Source organism: Schistocerca serialis, chromosome 2 (genome assembly GCF_023864345.2).
Source record: "Schistocerca serialis cubense isolate TAMUIC-IGC-003099 chromosome 2, iqSchSeri2.2, whole genome shotgun sequence".
In the NCBI taxonomy this organism is placed as follows: Eukaryota; Metazoa; Arthropoda; class Insecta; order Orthoptera; family Acrididae; genus Schistocerca; species Schistocerca serialis.
This window is the reverse complement of record NC_064639.1, coordinates 452841769-452867779: the sequence shown is the minus strand read 5'-3', so window position 1 is coordinate 452867779 and position 26011 is coordinate 452841769. Positions and strand designations below refer to the sequence as shown.

General features: G+C 39.3%; 1 protein-coding gene across 5 annotated transcripts in view; it reads right to left on the bottom strand.

The window, feature by feature from the left end:
- Nucleotides 1-25505, bottom strand: part of LOC126457332 (E3 ubiquitin-protein ligase CBL) — a 181277-nt gene extending 155772 nt beyond the window's left edge. For all 5 annotated transcript variants that reach the window (XM_050093538.1, XM_050093541.1, XM_050093540.1 and 2 more), the window contains exons 1-2: nt 24702-25505; nt 21963-22109 (exon numbers count right to left, since the gene is read on the bottom strand). In XM_050093538.1, coding sequence (XP_049949495.1) covers nt 21963-22109; nt 24702-25240 — 686 coding nt within the window. In that variant the 5' untranslated portion in view covers nt 25241-25505. The remainder of the gene's footprint in view (nt 1-21962; nt 22110-24701) is intronic.
- Nucleotides 25506-26011: the final 506 nt, after the last annotated feature.

Genomic DNA, 26011 nt, shown 5'->3' with positions numbered 1-26011 from the left:
TGTTTGTGTGTCTATCGACGTGCCAGCGCTTTCGTTTGGTAAGTCACATCATCTTTGTTTTAATATATACACACACTACAAACACTGTTCAGAGCATCCTCCTACAGGCCAACCGTAAATTAGAACAGCATGCCACCCTCCACCTCAAAAAACTATCCAATCTCCTGGTTTCCCACCTCCGGAAAGGCAACTCACTCACCCTTCACAACCTTCCCAGCAAACCTCAACCTCCTCTCATTGCACACAAACCCAGTCTCTCCCATCTACTCAATCTCCCACTTCCAGCTCCACTCCCTCCAAAACCTCAAAATTCCAATCAACACAATCTGGAACCACAACACCCTAATTCAGTAGTTAACCTTTCTTCCAAACCTCTCTCCCAATCCGAAACCTCTGTCCTATCCAAAGGCCTCACCTTCAGCCCCACTCCCAGATTCAACCAAACAGCCCTCGTCAAAGATTTACTGTCCTACACTCGTACTCTCTGCTGGAAATATCACTTTGCCACGAAGAAAAATGATCCTAATCCTACTCCTAATGATCCAACTCCCCAAGACACCATCCAAATTGACCCCTGCCTGGAACAGTTCCGTCCTCCGTCGCAGCAGGACCCACCTCATCTTCCTCAAAAATCACCCTCTCCAAACCTTCCAGGAATTTCTGACTTCCAGCCTTGCATCTCAATCCTTCTTAAAAAACCTTAATCCTACTCCCAACATCACCACTGCTGAAGCCCAGGCTATCCGTGATCTGAAGGCTGACTGATCCATCGTCATTCTTCCGGCGGACAAGGGTTCCACAACCGTGGTACTTGATCGTCGGGAGTATGTGGCTGAGGGACTGCGTCAGCTTTCAGACAACACCACATACAAAGTTTGCCAAGGTAACACCATTCCCGATGTCCAGGCGGAGCTTCAAGGAATCTTCAGAACCTTAGGCCCCCTGCAAAACCTTTCATCTGACTCCATCAACCTCCTGACCCCACCGACACCCCGCACCCCTACCTTCTACCTTCTTCCTAAAATCCACAAACCCAATCATCACGGCCGCCCCATTGTAGCTGGTTACCAAGCCCCCACAGAACTTATCTCTGCCTACGTAGATCAACACCTTCAACCCATTACATGCAGTCTCCCATCCTTCATCAAAGACACCAACCACTTTCTCGAATGCCTGGAATCCTTACCCAATGTGTTACCCCCGGAAGCCATCCTTGTAACCATTCATGCCACTTCCTTATACACAAATATTCCGCACGTCCAGGGCCTCGCTGCGATGGAGCATTTCCTTTCACGCCGATCACCTGCCACCCTACCTAAAACCTCTTTCCTCATCACCTTAGCCAGCTTCATCCTGACCCACAACTTCTTCACTTTTGAAGGCCAGACATACCAACAACTAAAGGGAACAGACATGGGTACCAGGATGGCCCCCTCGTACGCCAACCTATTCATGGGTCGCTTAGAGGAAGCCTTCTTGGTTACCCAGGCCTGCCAACCCAAAGTTTGGTACAGATTTATTGATGACATCTTCATGATCTGGACTCACAGTGAAGAAGAACTCCAGAATTTCCTCTCCAACCTCAACTCCTTTGGTTCCATCAGATTCACCTGGTCCTACTCCCCCATGCCACTTTCCTTGACGTTGACCTCCACCTGTCCAATGGCCAGCTTCACACGTCCGTCTACATCAAACCCACCAACAAGCAACAGTACCTCCATTATGACAGCTGCCACCCATTCCACATCAAACGGTCCCTTCCCTACAGCCTAGGTCTTCGTGGCAAACGAATCTGCTCCAGTCCGGAATCCCTGAACCATTACACCAACAACCTGACAACAGCTTTCGCATCCCGCAACTACCCTCCCAACTTGGTACACAAGCAAATAACCAGAACCACTTCCTCATCCCCTCAAATCCAGAATCCCCCACAGAAGAACCACAAAAGTGCCCCACTTGTGACAGGATACTTTCCGGGACTGGACCAGACTCTGAATGTGGCTCTCCAGCAGGGATACGACTTCCTCAAATCCTGCCCTGAAATGAGATCCATCCTTCATGAAATCCTCCCCACTCCACCAAGAGTGTGTTTCCGCCGTCCACCTAACCTTCGTAACCTGTTAGTTCATCCCTATGAAATCCCCAAACCACCTTCCCTACCCTCTGGCTCCTATCCTTGTAACCGCCCCCAGTGTAAAACCTGTCCCATGCACCCTCCCACCACCACCTACTCCAGTCCTGTAACCCGGAAGGTGTACACGATCAAAGGCAGAGCCACATGTGAAAGCACCCACGTGATTTAGCAACTGACCTGCCTACACTGTGATGCATTCTATGTGGGAATGACCAGCAACAAACTGTCCATTCGCATGAATGGACACAGGCAGACAGTGTTTGTTGCTAATGAGGATCACCCTGTGGCTAAACATGCCTTGGTGCACGGCCAGCACATCTTGGCACAGTGTTACACCGTCCGGGTTATCTGGATACTTCCCACCAACACCAACCTATCCGAACTCCGGAGATGGAAACTTGCTCTTCAATATATCCTCTCTTCCCGTTACCCACCAGGCCTCAATCTCCATTAATTTCAAGTTGCCGCCTCTCATACCTCACCTGTCATTCAACATCATCTTTGCCTCTGCACTTCCGCCTCGACTGACATCTCTGCCCAAACTCTTTGTCTTTAAATATGTCTGCTTGTGTCTGTATATGTGAGGATGGATATGTGTGGATGGATATGTGTGTGTGTGCGCGCGCGAGTGTATACCCGTCCTTTTTTCCCCCAAGGTAAGTCTTTCCGCTCTCGGGATTGGAATGACTCCTTACCCTCTCCCTTAAAACCCACTTCCTTTCGTCTTTCCCTCTCCTTCCCTCTTTCCTGATGAGGCAACAGTTTGTTCCGAAAGCTTGAATTTTGTGTGTACGTATGTGTCTGTTTGTGTTTCTATCGACCTGCCAGCGCTTTCGTATGGTAAGTCACATCATCTTTGTTTTTAAATATATTTTTCCCACGTGGAATGTTTCCCTCTATTTTCTATATATATACACACACACACACACACACACACACACACACACACACACACACACACACACACACACACACACACACAAAGACCAAATATGTCTGCTTGTGTCTGTATATGTGTGGATGGATATATATGTGTGTGTGTGTGTGTGTGTGTGTGTGTGTGTGTGTGTGTGTGTGTGTGCGCGCGAGTGTATACCCGTCCTTTTTTCCCCCTAAAGTAAGTCTTTCCGCTCCCGGGATTGGAATGACTCCTTACCCTCTCCCTTAAAACCCACTTCCTTTCGTCTTTCCCTCTCCTTCCCTCTTTCCTGATGAGGCAACAGTTTGTTGCGAAAGCTTGAATTTTGTGTGTATGTTTGTGTGTCTATCGACGTGCCAGCGCTTTCGTTTGGTAAGTCACATCATCTTTATATATATATATATATATATATATATATATATATATATATATATATATATATATATATATATCATTTAAATGATTATCAGATGTCACCATAGCTGAGGAAAGTGGCATGGAGGTAGTGGTCACTTTTTAGGAGTTAGGATAGTAAAGTTTAATACACAACACAGTGAACACAATATTGAATTTTCTCTTCTACTGAAATAAATTTTTCATGATTATGTATTCCAGCATATATGGTAATTCTTAATTTTGAGCATTCATACCAAGATAAAAATGGTGATTTGGTCCATGGAATGCACTCAGAAGAATCAACTGACAGCATAGCAGCAATGAATTGCAAATGTACTGATCCAGGGAATATAAGGTGTGGTCTGTTGACAAGAGTGAGCTTGTTATATTGAGTGGCTATTTCTAGGATTTGCATATTCATAGTGTGAACACACCACAGACGTATGTTAACACTGTGCACAGTTGTGTTCTGCGACAATACAAAAATATATATTTACTTTTTTTTGTCATCATGGTTACTGTGTCCTTTTTGGTTCCGATACAAAGGGCATTTGTTATTTGACTGAGTTTGTTATGCTCTGTGATTTTCAGCAAAATATAATTACAGACAACAGGCTATGGACCCAGGCAATCATATACATCTATTTTGTGAATTTACTAGGTTTTTTGAGTGGACTGTGATGCTTGAATTTTGATGCTCATGTTCTGGGACTGTCATATTTAACTGGTCTTATGTGGAAAACCTTCATTGTTGGTTTTGAACAAGTAATATAAGTTTGATTTATGTTCAAATTTGCACGAAGATGGCTACACTAAGTTATTGCATCCAGAAATTTGACGGTAAGTTGCACATTATTTTTCATGTTGAAAAAGTTCTTGATATCATGAAGGAGAAACTGGGGCCAAATGAAGCAGATGAGAGTCAAATAGCTTGGGATGGCTTCAACGTTAATGTGATGCTCGTTATACCTTCTGTGATGGAATATGACAAATTGCAATGCATTATAACAAGCGTAAATGCAGCTGAAATGTGCCCCAGATCAAAGACTATTCAAAGACAGTAAACTGAAGTTGATGAAATGGCCTCAAAGCAGGCGTTTTTTGATTACAGAATGTTGCCAACAGACACAACTGCACAGCCCATCAGTCACGTTTAATCTTTGGGACAAGTGCTAGCTGATACAGGTGAACCAGTTCCAGAAGTTAACAAAATGGCTAAAATTTTGGGAAGTCTGCCAGGGAAATTCGGAAATTTTTCATCTGCATGGGGCTCATACTGAAGATCAACAAATATTAGAAAATTTTACTTCGAGATTACTGAAAGAGTAACAGAAACTTTAAAAGTGTGATGAAATGTCAACAGGATTCACAGCAACTAATGTGGGAAAAATAAGTAAGTTCAATTCAAGGATATCAATTAGTCTAACATGGTCAGTAGAAAAGATGTTGAATGTTGTTATGTCACAAATGGGATCAGTTTAAATCGAAGTGCAGCAAACTTTTAGCAAAAAAACAGCTTGAAAACTGATACTACTAAGCAGCAGACTATAAGAAGAACAAGCAAATATTTGTACCTTAGGTCATGAAAATATTTGGTTGACTGATAGTGCTGCATCGAAAGATAGGATGTCACACAGAGAGACTGGTTCAACACTTTTGATCCCATTCAATATGATGACTCTTGTTCAAATTGGAAACAACTCCACAGTTATGGTAGAAGGCATTGAATCCACTGAATTACTGTGTTTAGTTGGCAGAAAATGGAAACTTTGCACTCTTGGAAAACTCATTTTACATTCCTAAGCTAAAGAGAAATGTATTTCAAGTGTGTGTGTGTGTGTGGGGGGGGGGGGGGGGGGGGGGGGAGGGGGGGGCGGGGGAAGTTCGCAAATTCAAGTCTAGTTGCAGCAGGAATTAAGATGGACAATCAGTGTTCTCAAATGATGGTTAAACGTACAGACGAACTAAAAGCAAATACTGCTTCCTTGGATTCCCCAATGATCTGGCATAGGAGACTTGGACACATCCATTTCAAAGGTCTGAAGAATGCGGCTGATTTGAATTTAATTCCTGGCTTAAAAATGAAGATCTTTATTGTGAAACATGTCAGTAAGACAGGATGAATAGAAAAATGTGTCATTCAAATTTAGAGTTTTAACTTCAAATTTAAGTATGTGGATGAGAAAACCATCTCTTGGAGGTGCACATTTGTTCACAGTTTTCAAGGACGATTGCACTTCATACAGATTGTGTATTTTCTTAAATGTGAACATGATACTTTTCCAGTGTTTTTCCCGTTTCAGAGATGGGCTGAACGACAAACAGGAAACAAAATCAGAGTTCTAAGAAATGAAAATGGAACTGAATTCATAAATAGGCAATTTGAAGATTATTTCAAGCAAAAAGGAAAAACTCATAAGAAGACAAGTTTGTACACACCACAGCAGAGTGGCCACATTGAGCGAGGAACCATGTCCATTGCTGAGTATGCGTACTATGTTATTGAATACAGGCTTATCGCAAGAATTATGGGCAAGGCAGTAAATTGTGCTGCATACATCTTAAATCATTGACCATGTAAAGCAAAAAATGTTATTACATATGAAAAATGGTTTGTAAAACCTCCGCCTTTAACACGAGGGAGTTCAGATCAGCACATATGTACACATTCCTGGTCAATTTACGCCAAAATCGGATAGTAAATAAATTTCTTTGATTATGGTTGGCAACCATGGTTATAGTACCAATTATTATCGTCTCCGCAATCCTGATTCAAAGGAAACTATAATCTACTGCAAATATCTCTCTCAATGAAGAAGAAACCCATGGCTTAACTGTGGAACAAGAGATATGCTCAATTTCACCTGGGGGACTTCGCTGCAAAGATATTCGAGAGGAATCTGGAAAGGATGATTCTAGTGAACAAGTGAAAGAAAATGAAAAGATGAAGCTGATAAATTCTGCAAGCATCTGCTGGTTTTTAAAAACTTGACATCCACGTGAAGCAAAATTCTGAGCGATAACTGATTGCTTCAAACCTAGACTTTGTGACCTTAATCAAAGTGCTATTCGCTTGCACAAAGATACTGAACACATAGACATTGAATATTGCTATGTACCAGAACATGTTGAGGACATTGAGTCAAGTCTGCTATGTTTTTTTATGATGGACAGTTGGCAGATCTGTTTACAAAACCCTTAACTAGACACAAATTCATACAGGATAGAAAAGCTCTGTCAATTATTTCAAACACAATCGCAATAAAATAAGATCGGGAGTGTTAACAACAGTGAGCTTGTTATACTGAGTGCCTGTTTTCAGTTTTTTTGTATTAATAATGTGAGCACACCAGAAATGTATGTTCGTTCTGTGCACGGCCGTGTTCACTGAAATTATAAAAACATATCTTTCCTCTGTTTTGCAGTTGTGGTTACCGCAGAGTTTGTACCACTCTGTGACTTTCAGCAAAATATAATTACAGAGATGGTCAAATTCTGTACCACAAGTAAGAGATTTTGGTCCATTTGTTTTCTATGATAAGAGTACTTAGTCCAGTCAAAGAAGGAAAATTAATTCATTTAGTCACAAATTTTTGTACAATGGTAGAAGGGAGGGCCATGAGGAATATACTAAAAACCCTGTCTATGGGGAGCACTGGGGCTGGAGGCTTTAAGCATTTAAAGGTTACTTTTTTATGGTTTTCGTAAAGCGGTGTGTGTGTGTGTGTGTGTGTGTGTGTGTGTGTGTGTGTGTGTGTGTGCGCGAGTGCGTGCACACTCACAATGTATCATCATCATCATCATCATCATCATCATCATCATCATCCACACTAAAACACTAAGGATAGAAGACTTGACATCTGGAGGTGGTTTTGATCGAATACGGTAGGTTTTGTTTAAGAAAGGATTTTTCAAAATTGCACCTATAAAGGGGTGAAATAGCTAATACGTTCACATCCACCTATTTTCAACTTTTTCCCCCATATTATGTTTTCTAAAAGATTCTGGGACTTTCTTCTTAATTTAATAGACGTATTACATGCAATAAAAAGTGTTAGTCATTACAAATGATATATTCACTGTAATTCTCAGTGCAAAGGCTGTAACATTATTCCGGTGACCAGAAATCTTAACACGACTGTCAGTCTATGTCAGAGTGTAAACAAGTTACAGACTAGAAATTTTTGTTATTATGAAACTTCATGAAAAATATTATATACCTATCTCAAGGTTTTATCAACTGCCTCACGTTTGTATATTGTTGGTAAATATCTTATTTAATGGTGATGAGCAGCTTCAAAGAAATCTCCTCTTCCATTCGAATGAAATTACGAAACAAATCTCGATCTAGAAATTATGTGATGAACTACGTTACTTCAAAGTAATGGTAGTCAATGCAACATCAGGATTATGGATATAGAAAAGGAAGCAGTGATTGGGAAGGGAGTGAGACAGGGTTGTAGCCTCTCCCCGATGTTATTCAATCTGTATATTGAGCAAGCAGTAAAGGAAACAAAAGAAAAATTCGGAGTAAGTATTAAAATCCATGGAGAAGAAATAAAAACTTTGAGGTTCGCTGATGACATTGTAATTCTGTCAGAGACACCAAAGGACTTGGAAGAGCAGTTGAACAGAATGGACAGAGTCTTGAAAAAGAGGATATAAGATGAACATCAACAAAAGCAAAATGAGGATAATGGAATGTAGTCAAATTAAGTCAGGTGATGCTGAGGGAATTACATTAGGGAATGAGACACAAAGTAGTAAAGGAGTTTTGCTATTTGGGGAACAAAATAAATGATGATGGTCGAAGAAGAGAGGATATAAAATGTAGACTGGCAATGGCAAGGAAAGTGTTTCTGAAGAATAGAAATTTGTTAACACCGAGTATAGATTCAAGTGTCAGGAAGTCATTTCTGAAAATATTTGTATGGAGTGTAACCAAGTATGGAAGTGAAACATGGACAATAAATAGCTTGGACAAGAAGAGAATAGAAGCTTTCGAAATGTGGTGCTACAGAAGAATGCTGAAGATTAGATGGATAGATCACATAACTAATGAGGAGGTATTGAATAGAATTGGGGAGAAGAGGAGTTTGTGGCACAAGTTGACAAGAAGAAGGGACCAGTTGGTAGGACATGTTCTGAGGCATCAGGGGATCACAAATTTAGCATTGGAGGGCAGCGTGGAGGGTAAAAATCGTAGAGGGAGACCAAGAGATGAATACACTAAGCAGATTCAGAAGGATGTAGGTTGCAGTAAGTATGGGAGATGGAAGAAGCTTGCACAGGATAGAGTGGCATGGAGAGCTGCATCAAACCAGTCTCAGGACTGAAGACCACAACAACAGTATGTATGTTACATCACTTACAGCATTGTTTTCTGTCCCAGACATTGACAAGTCCTGAATCTTCTTACCACTACATCCACTCATTTTTCTAAAAGTTTCGCATTACAGTTGATAAGCTCTAAAACGATATCAGTTTCAAAATTTAAGAAATTATGCCTCCTTTTCTTGTTCTTCATGGGACAGTATCAGTACCCACATGACAATAAACTGAAAAGTGTACTAATGTATCACAGACAGTGAGTATGATTATTTGTGCATGTATAATGGGTGCTTTCCTTTGTATCACATGGAGTTAACTGCGGTCAAATTCCTGGTTGGCTGAATGTGTTCTGCTATCCAGCGTTTAACATTGGTGCAGTACAGACAATTCAACTGCGATTAAGCTTTAACCGTGATCACGGGACCCTCAGTTATCCAGCTTTTTAATCGACACTGGTGTAATCGGCCCTTGGCATAGTAATTCAGTCCCTATAGAAAACATAGCAGTGTCACTTTGTGAATATTATTACAGTAGTTTTCTTTCTTTTTTACATTTAGCTTCCCTAATCAACAATAGTCACTGACGTAAGATTGTACAAAATATGTATTTGCTCTCATAACTTTTCGAGATACTTTTTGGTGAATACAGTGACAACCCACGATAGTAGGGACAATGTTGTAAGTAAACAATTTTGTAGGGCTTAACAATACACAGTACTTTTACTCATATGACAGATTAGATAACCAAAACACAGTGGAACAATTCACAGAAAAAGTCACAAATAAGGTCACTGTGATTTACGGCTTAACCAAACATATAACACCCAATAATTCAAAACTCTGCTCTCAAGGGTTAGCCCTTTCTTACACCAACCCCTTCCATTATAAGGAAAAATAATTCTCAGGTCACGTTCGCTTCTCATTCTTCATGCATTAACACTCTTGACAATGAACACCCATTTGATAAATGTGCAACAGTGACCACCACCTTGGTGGATATACCTCTACACCATTTAAGGAGCTCAAGTGCAGAGAGTAATCAATAGACGAAAACAAATATATTACTACCGAGAAATCTCTCATTTCTGTGCAATAACAAGCTGAGAAATATTCCAGATATAGTGCAGGTTGCCTCATGACAACACCTCTGTTCCCTCTGGAAGCAAAAGTAATTACACTGAAGAAGACTGCTTGCAACGGTAGTTGAAATGTTGATAGTTTTCATATTATGGCACAATCTCTCACACAAAGAAAATTTATGAAATACTTTGATTTCAACTTATGTCACTATTTGCACAGAACTGTGTTTATTTGTAATGTGCTCACAGATGTTACTAAATTTTAAAGTTGATCAAGCAATCTGCTACACATCTTAAGTGCAACTGTGGTGAATCCAAAGCTTGGAATTTCAGTACAACAGATCATAGTTGATGCACCTTGAGTGAATTGTAGGAGAAGCCAAACAACTTTTGCTACTGACCATTAAACTTCCTGTCCCTTGGGAATACTAATGACAACACGTCAACTAGAGTTTATCTTCAATAGTCAAATGAGATACAGCTATTGTTTGCACTTCTGCTTTAATGTCACTGCCTTTCTAAACATGTGCCACTACAAAAGCTGTAAGCATGATAAGATTTGTGCAACTGCTGGAAATATGCTTACAGACCTGCCTGATTAACCTTTTTTTATGATATTCTGTGCAACCAAGATCAGTATAGTATCCATGATAATGAGAGAGAAAATGACGCATTATGATTATCTGAAATATTAAGCAGGTGCCTGTAGTAGCCTTCACAATGATCCAAGGAACACAAACACTACCACTACTTAGGCAGAAAAAAATAAAATCAGTTACTGAAATCAAACTCAAAAGTTTCAAGAGAAATAAAAGTTTAAAAACTGAAACTTCCTGGCAGATTAAAACTGTGTTCCTCATTCAAGTTTAAAAACATTTTCTACAAGTAGTTATAAGAGTCATTAAGTGGTGATCAAGACTAGGTTCAAACAACAGAAGAAACTGCACCTGAAATAATCAAATGTGCCCTAAACAGACAGGCAATGGTGGTTTACTGTAACACAAATTGCTCGTATGGAAGCCCACGTTTGATGGGAAAAAGGGAGTTTTACAACTCAACAAGACATGGTTTGTTAGTGGTTTTATGGCAAAGCACACTATGAACTGTATTAGACCTCAAAAACAGATAATTTTCCAGATTATTTGTTCATGGCTGTCATGGTGCCAGATATCAATTTTGTTTACAGTGTTGACAAAAACACTGAAAAATGATGAACATAACAAATAACGTACATATCATAAACTGACTTCTGCATAAAAGTGTAGACCGGATGCGGCTTAAATTCAAAGAAATAGTATCAGCAGCAATTTAGAGATTTATACCAAATAAATTAACAAGCGACGGAGCTGATCCTTCTTGGTACACAAAACGGGTTAGAACACTGTTGCAGAAACAACGAAACAAACATGCCAAATTTAAACAGACATAAAATCCCCAAGATTGGTGATCTTTTACAGAAGCTCGAAATTTAGCACGGACTTCAACGCGAGATGCCTATAACAGTTTCCACAACGAAACGTTGTCTCAAAACCTGGCAGAAAATCCAAAGAGATTCCGGTTGTATGTTAAGTATCTTAGAAGGGAACCTCCCCATCGCACCCCCCTCAGATTTAGTTATAAGTTGGCACAGTGGATAGGCCTTGAAAAACCGAACCCAGATCAATTGAGAAAACGGGAAGAAGTTGTGTGGAACTGTGAAAAAATAAGCAAAATATACAAACTGAGTAGTCCATGGGGCACATAAGCAACATCATGGACGAAGTGTGCTTAGAAGCGTCGTGGTCCCGTGGTAGCGTGAGCAGCTGCTGAACGAGAGATCCTTGGTTCAAGCCTTCCCTCGACTGAAAATTTTACTTTCTTTATTTTTGCATAGTTATTATCTGTCCGTTCGTTCATTGACATCTCTGTTCACTGTAATAAGTTTAGTGTCTGTGTTTTGCGACCGCACTGCAAAACCGTGCGATTAGTAGACAAAAGGACGTGCCTCTCCAATGGGAACAGAAAACATTTGATCGTAAGGTCATAGGTCAACCGATTCCTCCACAGGAAAACACATCTGATATATTCTATACGACACTGGTGACGGCATGTGCGTCACATGACAGGAATATGTTGTCGACCCACCTAACTTGTACACTTGGCAAATGGATAAAAAGATTCTTCTACCTTGCCCGATTTAGGTTTTCTTGTGGATGTGATAATCACTCCCAAAAAAGTGATAAAAACATAAGAGTGTCACATAAACTGAAAATAAAAAATTAAAATTTACACTTGATGGAAGATTTGAACCTAGGACCTTTCGTTCCGCAGCTGCTCACGTTGCCACGAGACCACGGCGCCCCTGCATTCCTATCGTCCTTATTGTTGCTTATCTTCCCTTGAACTACTCAGTTTGTATATTTTGCTTATTTTTTCACAGTTCTACACAACTTCTTCCTGTTTTCTCAATTGATCTGTGTTCAGTTTTTCAAGGCCTATCCACTGTGCCAACTTATAACTAAATCTGAGGGGGGTTGCGATGGGGAGGTTCCCTTGTTAGCGGCAAGAAACAATCAATGCCTCCTCTGCGCGATAGCAATGGAGATACTACTGAAGACAGTGCTGCCAAAGCAGTCTTCCGAAATACCTTCACAAAAGAAGAAAAAGTAAATATTCCAGAATTCAAATCAAGAAAAGCTGCCGACATGAGTAACGAAGAAGTAAATATCCTCGGAGTAGTGAAGCAACTTAAATCACTTAATAAAAGCAAGTCTTCTGGTCCAGACTGTATACCAATTAGGTTCCTTTTGGAGTATACTGATGCATTAGCTCCATACTTAACAATCATATACAACCATTCGCTCGACGAAAGATCCGTACCCAAAGACTAGAAATTTGCACAGATCACACCAATACTCAAGAAAGGTAGTGTGAGTAATCCACTAAATTACAGGCCCATATTGTTAAAGTCAATATGTACCAGGATTTCAGAAAGTATAGTGTGAGGCAATCCTGACCTTACAACTTATCTTAGAAGAAAGATTAAGGAAAGGCAAACCTACGTTTCTAGCATTTGTAGACTTAGAGAAAGCTTTTGACAATGTTGACTGGAATACTCTCTTTCAAATTCTAAAGATGGCAGGGATAAAATACAGGGAGCGAAAGGCTATTTACAATTTGTACAGAAAGCAGATTGCAGTTATAAGAGTCGAGGGGAATGAAAGGGATGCAGTGGTTGGGAAGGGAGTGAGACAGGGTTGTTGCATCTCTCCGATGTTATTCAAATTCAGAGTAGGTATTAAAATCCATGGAGAAGAAATAAAAACTTTGAGGTTTGCCGATGACATTGTAATTCTATCAGAGACAGCAAAGGACTTGGAAGAGCAGTTGAAAGGAATGGACAGTGTCTTGAAAGGATGATATAAGATGAACATCAACAAAAGCAAAACAAGGATAATGGAATGTAGACAAGTTAACTCGGGTGATGCTGAGGGAATTAGATTAGGAAATGAGACACTTAAAGTAGTAAAGGAGTTTTGCTATTTGGGGAGCAAAATAACTGATGATGGTCGAAGTAGAGAAGATATAAAATGTAGACTGGCAATGGTAAGGAAAGGGTTTCTGAAGAAGAGAAATTTGTTAACATCGAGTATAGATTTAAGTGTCAGGAAGTCGTTTCTGAAAGTATTTGTATGGAGTGTAGCCATGTATGGAAGTGAAACATGGACAATAAATAGTTTGGACAAGAAGAACATAGAAGCTTTTGAAATGTGGTGCTACAGAAGAATGCTGAAGATTAGATGGGTAGATCACATAACTAATGAGGAGGTATTGAATAGAATTGGGGAGAAGAGGAGTTTGTGGCACAACTTGACAAAAAGAAGGGACCCGTTAGTAGAACATGTTCTGAGGCATCAAGGGATCACAAATTTAGCATTGGAGGGCAGCGTGGAGGGTAAAAATCGTAGAGGGAGACCAAGAGATGAATACCCGAAGCAGATTCAGAAGGCTGTAGGTTGCAGTAAGTACTGGGAGACGAAGAAGCTTGCACAGGATAGGGTAGCATGGAGAGCTGCATCAAACCAGTCTCAGGACTGAAGACCACAACAACAACATTGTGTTCAAACATCATGAATTACCTCGAAGAAAACTGTCTATTGACACACAGTCAACATGGGTTTAGAAAACATCGTTCCTGTGAAACACAATTAGCTCTTTATTCACATGAAGTGTTGAGTGCTACTGACAAGGGATTTCAGATCAATTTCGTATTTCTGGATTTCTGGAAGGCTTTTGACACTGTACCACACAAGCGGCTCGTATTGAAATTGCGTGGTTATGGAATATCGTCTCAGTTATGTGACTGGATTTGTGATTTCCTGTCAGAGAGGTCACAGTTCGTAGTAACTGACAGAAAGTCATTGAGTAAAACGGAAGCGATTTCTGGTGTTCCCCAAGGTAGTGTTATAGGCCCTTTCCTGTTCCTTATCTATATAAACGATTTGGGAGACAATCTGAGCAGCCGTCTTCAGTTTTCTTGCAGATGACGCTGTCGTTCATCGACTAATAGTCATCAGAAGATCAAAACATACTGCAAAATGATTTAGAAAAAATATCTGAATGGTGCGAAACATGGCAGTTGAGCCTGAATAACGAAAAGTGTGAGGTCATCCACATGAGTGCTAAAAGGAACTCGTTAAACACAATAAATCAGTCTAATCTAAAAGCCGTAAATTCAACTAAATACCTAGGTATTACAATTACGAACAACTTAAATTGTAAGGAACAAATAGAAAATGTTGTGGGGGAAGGCTAACCAAAGACTGTGTTTTATTGGCAGGGCACTTAGAAAATGTAACAGACCTATTAAGGAGACTGCCTACACTACGCTTGTCCATCCTCTTTTAGAATACTGCTGAGCGGTGTGGGATCCTTACCAGATAGGACTGATAGAGTACATCGAAAAAGTTCAAAGAAAGGCAGCATGTTTGTATTATTGCAAAATATGGGAGAGAGTGTCACACAAATGATACAGGATTTGGGCTGGAAATCGTTGAAAGAAAGGCGTTTTTCATTGCGACAGAATCTTCTCACAAAATTCCAATCACCAACTTTCTCCTCCAAATACAAAAATATTTTGTTGGCACCGACCTACATAGGGAGGAACGATCACCACGATAAAATAAGGGAAATTAGAGCTCATACGGAAAGGTATAGGTGTTCATTCTTTCCGCGCGCTGTACGAGATTGGAATAATAGAGAATTGTGAAGGTGGTTCGATGAACCCTATGCCAGGCACTTAAATGTGATTTGCAGAGTATACATGTAGATGTAGATGGACTATCCAGCTGTTCATGTATAAAGACCCTGACAGTAATTTAAATTACCTTACTCACCATACAGATCTAGCACATTGACAATTCCATGTTTTGTTTACACACACTGCAGCAATTCTATTCTGCCGTAACTGGGGTACACTCTAGCTATATCTTTCAGAAAAACTGTGAGAATCTCACAAGCAAGCCTTTTCTAAGCTCAAATTGTGAAAATATAGGAACTGAAATATGTACAAGTCACACACACACACACACACAAACAAACAATATATAAGCACACTTTTATGAGAACAGGGTGAGTGGTTGGCCATGGCCTTGATGAAGGAACCACGTCGGCATTTAGTTTCAACTTTTTAGGAAATAGTTTCATATATTTTCAGCCAAAATTAATGTGTGGTGCATGCTGGCACCTATGTGGTGCTGCATTTCTGTCATAAGGTGTAGCTGTTAAGAACACAATTTTCTCACAGCAGGCAGGACTGGAAAGTACAGCACAAAGTGGCTTAATATTGTACCTAAACACCAGGCACTATAGGGATGTCATGAAGCTGGTGCAGTGAGTATCAAAATGAGAAATTGTTTCTAGCTGTTGAAGTATGCTTCAGTGAAGAATTATTCTGGTCCGTTACCCGTTTATCACATTCCTTTCTTCTCAAAACAGAAACTTCCATTTCCCCTCACTGGATGTAGATATGGAGGGGCATATGTGCACACTACTCTACCAGCTGTTGTCAAGTTCAGTGACTGGAGCCACTACTTCTTCAGCAGGTAGCTCCTCAATGAGCCTCTCATTTAACAAACTGCGTATCTGAAGCAGTTTTATTGGTTGAGTATGGGTCTTCTCTAATAAACTTTCTACGTGTTTGGCCAAAATATTTCCTATCTCAATTGTGGCGTAATTTTCTTATAATCTTAAGTGTTTGTAATTGCCCCCCTCTGCAATAATTTATGCTGCATTTGTGTTTCAATGTTATTTGCCATTTTAAAGACAACTTTTATATTACTCTTAAAAAACTTGTTCAATTTTATCAGGTGCACTACCTACACAGGGTGGACCAAAAGTCAGTGCCTGTTACAACCCACTGAAATTGTGAAGGTATTCTTGCTGAAACAGTAACTGGAGAGAACTATCTGGAAATGTTGACCATGTATGCCATTCTGGAACTACAAATAACCTATGATGATTAGGGTTATGTTGAAGTGTATGCTACAAAACCACTTCGAAAAAGCTATTTACAATGCCTCTGAAGCCATTGATTCTAATAAGCAACAGCATAAACAAGTATGCTTAAGCATCTCCAGTCATCTGACAAAATGTATCCACAAAGATGGAAAGCAACTCAAGAAAGAATGTTTTAAGTAAACCTGCAGGTCAATAAAGAGTCCAATTACTTCAGAATTGGAATATTTTGCTTTTTATTCAATTAGGCTACAATAGGTAGTGAATTTTGGCCTGCCCTGTTTATTTCATGGCGGAAAACTTTACTTTTTTCTGCTTGTCCACAATGTGAAAAGAGTTGTGCTGTTTTATTATTGTGTTACGGAGTCAAGTACTTTCAGAACATGCTCATATATATGTCAATGAGTCCATTGTCAGTAGTGTGCATCTGGGTGTTCTGCTGGGTTATTGTTTCCATTTTATGCACAATATATCAATGACTGACCCAGATGTCTTCTTCACATGCTGCAAGTTTTGCTGTTGTGTGTTCTTGCAGTGTGAAATCCTGGCAATGCCAACACAGAATAGCAAAACTCGCAACATCTGCAGAAGACACTCGGATCACTCACTGAAACACTATGCTTAAAATCGAAACAATAACTCAGTAGAGCACCTGAGAAAATCTGAGAGATACCATAAGTCTTTTTTACAGGCAACAAATCACAGTTTGGAGAATAAGTTAAGAAAATGAGTAACTTGCATCCTAAAGTTTATCTAAGAACAGAAACTGAGACACGAACAAATAAATTTTCTTAATTTCACTATGTGCAATAAAAACTGCTAGCAATGAATGCCACGCCAAAAAAGCAGTTCTTCATTTGAAGCACGGCAGTCAACAAGCCATTTTCATACGAATTGAAGTGTTGTTCAGTGAGAGTGTGTCCCAGTGATGTAAATAGACGATAATCGGATGGAGCCAAGTCTGGAGAATAAGCCGCATGCCCTAGTATTTTCAACTGAACGCCTCAATTGTTTCCCTGAACCATTTTGCTGCATATGATGGAACGTTATCATGGAGCAATATGACTGTGTTGCCTTCTTCGATATTCCAGCTGTTTTCCAGGTAATGTTCAATTTAAATCGATCATTTGCTGCTCGTAGCGATTAGTGTTAACGGTTTCACCAAGCTATAGCACCTAATAATAGATAACACTCTTCGGATCCCACCAAACACAGAGCATTGTCTTCTTTCCAAAGCAATTTGGTCTTTCAGTGGATGTCAATGGGTTGCCTAAATTCAACCACGATTTATGACGCTTGGGATTCTCAAAATATATCCATTTTTCATCATCACTCACTAATCGATGGAGACATGACTTTCTTTAGTATCTGGCGAGTAGCATCTCACAAGTGGTCTTTTGAACTGCTTGTTGGCTTTCATTCAGTTCATGTGGAACCCATTTTCCCACTTTCTGCGCCTTTCCCATATCTTTCAACTGAAGAGAAACAGTTTTCTGCATCACATTCAATTGTTCTGTGAGTTCCTGTTCAGTTTGAGTATCATATTCATCCAATAAGGCCTGCAATTCGTTTTCTTCAAACTTTTTCTGTGGTTTCCTGCACTCATCATTTCTCATGTCAAGATCACCAGTTTTGAATTTTTTGAAGTGCTTGAAACACTGTGCTTTCACAAGAGCATGTCCGCCAAAAGCTTCAACAAGCATTCAATGTGACTTTCCAGCAGTTTTCTTCATATGATAACAGAAAACCAATGCTGTCTGCAAATCATAGTTCGTACCTACAAAACTCGACATGTTTGTGTGTTTGAAACAGATACCAATGCATGGAACTTGGCTTACTGCGTGTTGACGTTCGTCATCAGCCGTTACATGAAGCAGATGGCACTGCAGTCGCAGTCTCGTGGGCCCTACACTGACAGCTAGCCCTATCTAAAGGAAAATTCCAGTTTCATACTTTTACATCTGGAGTATATACATATTTCTCCTTGGGCATCCATAGGTTGGTTTATCTCCCACAAGAGCAATCACAGATAATGAAAGAACTCATTCTGTCACATTACCATAATACTGAGCATGACTGGAAAATAGTCTACTCCACAAATAACAAAATCATGAAAGGTCATGGACTCCAGAACCATAGAAACGAGAAGTTTGCCACCATGAAGTACATACGTATAACATCTGATAAAAGTTAAAAATACATTTTTAAAGAATGCCTTTATTGCGATACAAAACCTATACCACAGGTGAGTAGGAAAGTCACTACACAACATAGAGAATATTCCTACTGAAGTAATAAAATTGTTTTTGATGCATGTTTTGCGAAATAGAAACATGACATTTGCTCTACTCAAGAACAATTAACGTGTTTGCACTGAAAGGGTAAAGATAAGCCGAGAATTTAGAGAAAATGGCCATTTAAATTTGTACACTGAACGAATCTGATAAACTGCAAAACAGATAGAAAAAATTCTCCAATGACACCTATTTCAACTGCTGCAATCCACTTTTCACCAGATGCTCATTGTGCTAGCTCCCAAATATCTATCTAGTATTTGGCATTTACCTGCCGTATTTGATCACTGTGTGCTGTCCTTTCCAGCCCAGCATGTTATGAAGAAATTGTGCTCTTAACCTAACCCAATCTAAATGCCAGCATGCAACTCTTGCTCATTTCTACTAATGAACATAAATGCACCTAATTAATTTTCTTCCATTATTACATTATTTTTTTATACTTAATTGTTACTCCTCTCTAATAATTTACCTTTATAATATGGTGTATCATCATCCACAGACCACCCCCACCCTGCCTATAAACCACTCCCCCCACCACTTCTCTACAAATATTCCAATTTCAAAATTGCCTGTATAACATTTTACGTTAGTCTACTGAATGTGACTATAAAATCTGTCCAAGTTCCTGTTTCTTTCACACATGTATACACATGTGAATAGACAAAGATTACACTCCACCTGTATTACCTCAATTTGGACCTACTGTTGCTTGGACACCTACACTAACAATGCAACAGATACCTTACATCGCTGCAGGTAGCATGTGTGTTTAAATACCCTTTTTTTTTACAGAGATAGTTACACAGCAGATTTTATAGACGATCTTGTTGTCTCCACTTTTTTATTTACAGAACAATCTGACAATGGTCACTGGCTGGGCAAAACCATTAACTGTATTTTGTAACGTTTTTGTGACAGTTGTAACAATAAAAGGAAAGAAGATAAACCATAATAGTGTCAGAGTTAGGGCCTACATAATTTAGGGATAATATAAAAAAACCTAAAACTGGCTTACCAGACAGGGATTTTATCACTATTTCACCCAAAAGAAATAAAGTGGAAATCGGTGTGATACTTAAGTGTTAATATTGAGGAAAAACTATACTTCTTACACTGTAAAAGTTTTTGACAGCTGGCTGCTGCCAGCCTTTAACTGTGAAGCACAAAGTCCGATGGTAGATCTGGGCTCTGTGACTGAATAGAATAGTCATCTACAGAGTTTGTACAACACTGCGTCACTGACATATATAACAGCAAAATTACATTGCATGATTGGTTGTGCTAGATGTGCAAAACAGTCGTACCGAGCCCATTTCAACTACTGAGCTCTTCTTCCATTGAATGGACTATAAATGACACTATAGTGAACACGTACTGTACCTTGCCTGTCATACTAATGGTATCTATTTATGTCACAATTAAGAACAGTGACCATGTTAGTCAGTATCAGAATGTTCACCTCCACCGGAAGTGTATTGGCAACTTGTCAGTTTTACAAAGCCACCACAGCAATCATACTTTAGCTTCTGCAGTAGATGCTATAGGTTGCTGAAGGCTTATCCCCTCCCTCCCACTAAAAGCACCGCACTTTCTGAGGCTGTCGTTCAATTTCGGACAGGAGACATTGACTTACATGACCATAAAGGTTTACTGTTCTGTTGCTGACACTAAGTTTCAGATCACCTTCTTTGGGAACTTCACACATCATAGACTGATTTGCCTCCCGAGATTAGAAATTGGCTAAAATATGTTGCTTGCTTGCTTGCCATTCTCTCACAAGCTATTCATCTCCCCACTTGTATTCCCACCACATGTCAGGAGCTGTTGACATGCTATGAAAAAGATATGAAGAAACAGCATTTGTCCCGTTTCTGCACTTTTCCAGTATTGTAGAATGTTGAATTATTCACTCACTTTCCTAACTAGTTTGTGGTAAATCTCTAATACATAACAAAACCCAATGCTCACTCATAAGGTAAAACAAATATTTAAACCTAAATAGATTATGCATCAGAATGATTTCATTTCCACATTTCTTCAAATATTATTTGCAGATAATAGGCAAATATTAGTTGCTGTCAACTTCAAAGACTTGTGGTGATGACGTTCAGTTTGTGGGGCACTCAAATGCGCGGCCATTAGTGCCCGTACAAAGTCCTAATGTTCTCACAGTCCAATTTTTACGTAGTCCAATCTAGCCACTGTCACAAATGATGATGATGAAATGATGAGGCCAACACAAATACCCAGTCCCCAGGAAGAGAAAATCCATACCTGGCTGGGAATCAAACATGGGACTTCATGATCCAGAGACAAAAAAGGCTAGCCACTAGACCACAAGCTGCGGACCCTCAAAGACTTGTGTTGGAAATTGGGAAATACAGAAGCGTCCGATCCCACCCGTCTGCTTTGACCCATGACGTCACAAATATGGCGGAAACAAAAACAAACACACACACTTTCCACAAGAAGCCTAATGACACTAACGGGACAAGCGCGGGAAATGGGGTGTTTTGGGTGGGGGGGCAAACTAAATATAAACAAATTTAGACGCCTTGCGTAGCTACAACGTGTAAGTGAAGACAGCCATGCATGAATACCCACCCACCTCCCCAGGGGTCGTAACCCCTGCAACCCATAGAAGATAAAGATGCTTCAGTAGCTGATTAGTGTTTTTTGTCTTTTTTTAAAAAAAAAAATCTCACGGGATAGAACGAACAGATCAGAAAGATAAATATAATAAACTAAAACAGAAATTCGAGGAAACAGATAATTAAAATAAGTAATAAGTGTTTTTAAATTTAAAAAAAAATCTCACGAGATAGAACGAACAGATCAGAAAAGTAAATAAAATAAGATAAAACAGAACTGGAGACAGTCACACTCAAAGTAAACTCCGCGCCGTCATGACGTCACACACGACAACACCCTTACGTCACGGGTCAAAGCCGACGCATTGGATCTGTCGACCCGGAAATTGTTGCTTATTTCTTATGAATACTACATCTTTCAAATGTGTTGGATTTGTTTTTAATTTACATGAATTTTAAGTTATGGCTTAGTTCAGTACAGCCCCCTCCCCATTTTTTCTTTCACGTTCCTCTTGACTGTTCTAATATTTTGAGAAACTGTATAAGTGATGAAGATCTGCACATCAAAACTTGCTGTATACAGTGTGTAGTTTGCACAATCAACATGAGAAACAAGTTAGGATCACTATACATAGAAGAAATACAAACAAAGGACACCTGAGTACATTATTATTACCAATCAACTCTACATTTATAATAGTCAGTTGTATCTTTTATTTACCTGGTAAAAACATCAAATTCAAAATTTGATATATAGTCATTACACGTTAGGTCTATGGTTGACTTTAAAGCCATGGCTTCGAGTCCAGAGCTGATGGGGTGAACTTCATTTAAAACTTGTCTGAATACTTTCCATGGTACAAGAGTGCTGAAAAAATGTAAATTACAAAATTGTGAGACCATTTCATTAGAATGTTTAAGTGCAATAAACATAGAAAATAGTGTTTACATAAAGTTTCAAATACTGGACAGCATAAAATACTAAAGATAAGTGAAATTTGCTATTTTTTGTCAGGAGAAAACTGAACAACATTTGATTAGATTTGATTTTAATTTTTTACATTACAGGTTATTGTCTGCCAACAACACCTCCACAATCAATGAATGACTGTGGCAAGGTATAACATATTAGAAATAATATGTTAAAAGTTGGTAAATCTACGGCTGCCTCAAAAAAGTCTCCAGTTATATTCTTAATGGTACATCAATAAGCCACCAGACAATGTATTCTACTCCATCACAAGTGGTTTCTCCTGCCTTTCAGCAAGAGAGGAATAGTATTTGCCAACCCCCTCCCCCCAAATTTAGTTGTATCGCAGATATTACTCTGTAGTGCAACCCCCAAGATCTAGATTATTTTGGCAATTTTTGAGCTGGCAAAACCAATTAATGTGCATAAGAAATGAAGGTGTCAGTAACAAACTGCTTTGTAGAATAACCAAATGTCAACATTCATGCCATATTTAATGCACTTTTCATTATAAAAACTGAAACGGAAACATCAGTTCAGAAAATCTGTATTAATTAACAAACCACCTATGAGTATTTTGGTGCATACACGAATTATGAAAAATGCATGGGTGGGCCACTATGTAAATCTTACGTTCACATTTCAAATTTAGAGTAGAATACAGTCCATGAGATGCTAGAAGCATTGGAGCACATTTGGTCCATCACCATGCTCCCATACTCCAACTCCGAAATACACAAAACTATGTATTGTAGCTCAGCAGCATTTTCGGAGCACTTGCTAGCCAAGCTATGGGATTACATTTGTTCCAACACACAGTATGTAGAATTGGATGACAATTTTTTTTCCCAACATTAGGTTTTGATGCTTAGTGACTATACAGCTTCAAAAGTGACATATCTCTTGTATACGGCTCACATCATCTGACTGCAAATAAGCCACCTGAGACCTTGTACATGGCCTGCTTTCAGCACAAATCCATTATTCTCATTTTAATTACTTTCTCTTCATCGTATGCAATCAATTGTGGCTTATTTATTACAAGTGTGATGGCGTCAGCTCTCTCAAAACATGTCAAAATAAATCATATAAAGCAACTCATATAAAATTCTACAACAAGAATTACATGTGATTAATTTCACCAGCCTGCCCACCCACTGTAATATGCTAAACCTAAATTTGTGTTTCATTCAAAAATACTACAAATATATTGCCTGTTTACATCAGTTATGTCAACCTGGATAAGGCAGTGGCTTAATGAACAGTGCCCAAGAAACTGGATGCATATAACTTCTACATAGAATGGAATGAATTTTCTTTAAATATCCATGAACTAAACTATGATGAGTCACACTTTAGTAGTTGGCTGTCACCTAGGCCTAAATGGAAAATTCAACTAGGATATTTCATGAGCAACTAAGTCTCAACAATAGAATTAATTTTTCACTCTGCAGCAGAGAGAGTGCCAATATGAAAATTTCCTGGCAGAACAAAACTGTGTGTCAGACCAGGACTCGAACCCGGGACCCTTGCCTTTCACAAGCAAGTGCTCTACCCGATGACCTAACCAAGCACAACATACAGCCCATCCTCACATATTTACTTCTGCCACACTCCATCTCCTACCTCCCAAATTTCACAGAAGTTCTACTGTCTAACATATGGGGTTAGTGCTCCTGGAAGAACGGATATTGCAGAGAGGTGGCTCAGCCACAGCATGCGAGACTGTTTCCATAATGAACTTTTTATTCTGCAGTGGTGTGTATGTTGATAAACTTCCTGGCAGATTTAAACTGTGTCCCACATAGGGACCTCAACTCGGAGTGCCAGTCAGTGGGTTACACAGAGCGTCCTGTTTGGAAAGTAGGACATGAGATATTGACTGAAGTAAAGCTGTGAAGATGGGTTGAGAGTTATGCTTGGGTAGCTCTGTTGGTAGAGCACTTACATACGAAAAGCACAAGTCCCAGCCAAGTAAATAGCTTTAATCTGACACAAATATCATATGAATCATCTGTTGAATAATGTTATACTTTTGCATATTTAGAAGTAGGCCTATGCATTTTTCACCAGTAGGGGTGTACGATTACCAGCTGGACGTAGATGAAATGAAGCAAATTTTGTGTGTGCAGCTGCACTCATTTTTTCAGAGAGGAAACCATAAAATTGTAAGATCTTGCAATCCATCATACTTCCAATGCCTTGCGTTTACATATGTGGCATGAATTCTTCACTACATTGAAACTGTTGTGCAATACAAGCAACTATACAACAAGTTCTTAAAATATGTCACTAATCAGTCCAATATGTGGAACAACTATTAAGCATACATGATATAAACCCCAGAAAGATAACACACACACAAAACCTATAAAGTAATTGGAAAACTCACTACAGACTAACAATATTATAAATGATATTCAAAGGAAACTAAAGTAACTGGCTGGGTGACGGAGAATGAAAACATTTAATAAAGAACGACTGCTGTACCTGTTACCAAAATTATTTTTCCAGAATTCTGCTGCATCGCTTTTTGTGATTCTAAATTGGTCACCAGCAAATGTTCCATTAGGGAATATTGCTTTGAGTTCACTTAACATATGACTAAAAACCAAACTAAGTTTCGTAAGGTTACGTCTATAGTGAGAATTCTCGTCAAACATCTTCTCTTTGCCTTCCTTAAAAAGTTTAATTGCTTGCTTGCATTTCCTCATCAAGTTCACTATAAATACGTTAAAATGTTCATTGCTGTGAAGAACCATCATCTTATCTTCATACTTCGAATAAATTAGCCTTAAGCGTTGATAAGTGTCAGGAAGAATATCTAAAATAAATGGTGGAGAGTTTTTCAAGTTCATTTTTTGATGTTGACACAGCTTCACAACTTTATCCATTAACTTCCATGTTTTGTCCAGCGTCCTTTTATCGGTGGCGAGCTTCGGGGGTGTCACTGCATCCGAGAACGCACCGTGAAGTTTTGAGAAGATCGATGTTATGTGTACTGTTCTATTCCTATTATTTGCCGCCATGATGACGTTTCTTCACACGCACCACACAATTTTCGCACTAATACGAACTTCCTTTACGAAGCTCTTCTTCGATATTACTTCCAAACTCTCCACGGTTTTCCACTGAACGACACTCCACCCGTCACCCAGCGAAACCGCTTCTTCACACAGTAAACGATGTGACACTTCATCCCACGCACTGCTCGTAAAGCTTCATAGACGAATCATATATGTTGCTAAATACTGAATTAAACTGACAAGGACAGAGGAAACACGCCATTTTCTACTACCGATATCAATTTGTGAATGAACTACATTTGTTGCCATCTATAGGGCAACACCGAAACTGGTTGTGGCGGGTGATATGAATTGATCATACGCGTACTCTTATTCCTGACTCAAGGAAATGGAATACGACTGTAAGGAAGGTAATACTTCATAGTATAAACTAGAAAGTGTATATGCTACTAACTTTTTAATCATTTTTTTAGTTCCGGCTAAATGAAAAGAGAAAGGCAACAAAGGATAAGTAAAATATTTAGTTGATTTGTTCTTAGTTTATTTTGCATTTCAGTAGACCACGTCAGTTTAACACAAGCAAGAAATCAAGGTATTGCATTAAATGCCCGACCCGAGTTACACCACAGTCTACTACACACGGTCGCGACACACACTACTACTAAGTTTGTTTTCGGTTGACAGCTGGAGTGACACTAGCGCTCCAAGTAGTGAGAAAGCTGTCACTTGCGCCGTAAGGATAATGTTTTTGTTTTATCACTTTTCTACACGATT